Source organism: Austrofundulus limnaeus, unplaced genomic scaffold (genome assembly GCF_001266775.1).
Source record: "Austrofundulus limnaeus strain Quisiro unplaced genomic scaffold, Austrofundulus_limnaeus-1.0 Scaffold6250, whole genome shotgun sequence".
In the NCBI taxonomy this organism is placed as follows: domain Eukaryota; kingdom Metazoa; phylum Chordata; class Actinopteri; order Cyprinodontiformes; family Rivulidae; genus Austrofundulus; species Austrofundulus limnaeus.
The window spans coordinates 1-1,073 of record NW_013958652.1 but is presented as its reverse complement, the minus strand read 5'-3'; the positions used below and the strand labels follow the sequence as shown (position 1 = coordinate 1,073).

At 45.6% G+C, this 1,073-nt stretch overlaps 1 protein-coding gene across 1 annotated transcript; it reads right to left on the bottom strand.

Moving 5' to 3' along the window:
* Positions 1 to 21: 21 nt before the first annotated feature.
* LOC106512386 (tubulin polyglutamylase TTLL5) lies at positions 22 to 1,068 on the bottom strand (the record flags this gene model as incomplete). The annotated part of the gene is given in 1 exon segment (XM_014001015.1): positions 22 to 1,068. A coding segment is annotated over 1 exon segment (198 nt), but the record flags the coding sequence as incomplete, so codon positions are not given.
* Between the last annotated feature and the right edge of the window lie 5 nt (positions 1,069 to 1,073).

The window sequence follows — 1,073 nt, the reverse complement described above, 5'->3', positions numbered from 1 at the left end:
CTTCCACACACACACACACACACACACACACACACACACACACACACACACACACACACACACACACACGCGCGCGAGCAAACATGACACCTATCGGCTCACTATCCTATATAACTCATACGTCTCACTTCTGCCTTCTTAACTCTTTGCTGCCCAGGACTGTATTGTTTGGTGAATGCAACAAGTCAGCAGAGCAGTGCAGTGTCATCAGACCTGCAGAAAGTGCAGTGAATGAATGAAGTCACAAAGAAAATGCACTGCCAGAGTTTTTGGACAATTTATTAAAATAAAAATATACATTTTTTAACAAATCTTAAAAGCCCTTCGCCGACTATAACATCGCGCTTTAAACATTAGGGCTTGATCCCGAAGGCTCGCCGTTGTTGTGTAATTTGGACAGATGTTGCAAGTATTACGGTCATAAAATAAGTGAGGGAAATAGCTGGTAGTTGAGCCCAGTTTCACCGCGTTCCCCTTTTTTTTTCCCCTTCTGTACTCTTCACCTTATCTCCAAACCAAACAGGATTTAAATGGAGCCCGGAGTCCAGGCCCTTCCACTGAACCACGCTCTGTTTACAGTTCAGGCAGAAATCAGGCCTATGATGAGGTTGTTTACTGAACAGGCAGATACAACCCGCAGCCAAAAGACTGGGAGCAGTCCACTACACACATATTCAAACTCTCATTAGCATTAGCTGTGTCCTCTTGAACTCATGGATCTCATGAACCCTGTCTCCTTCCACAATCTGGGGCCAATGAAAGCCACTCCACTGCATTTAATGCGTTATAAATTACACAGGGGCTTTTCTTTACAGTCACGGCTTGATTCACACAACTGTGGAAATAAATGATTCACCTGCAAGACTGGACTTACTTGATTAGACGCTTAGTTGCCGTTTTCTGGATTTGTCCTTCACGTGGGCCGTTGGGTGGCTTTGGAACAAGACCTGGACCAACACAGGTCTGGATGTGGGTGTGACCGGGCCATAGCATGCTGGATGGAGGGCTGCAGGGCAGTTTTGTAGAAACCTGGATGTGTGTAGCACTTGGTTGATTTGAAACCTGTGCCTAAA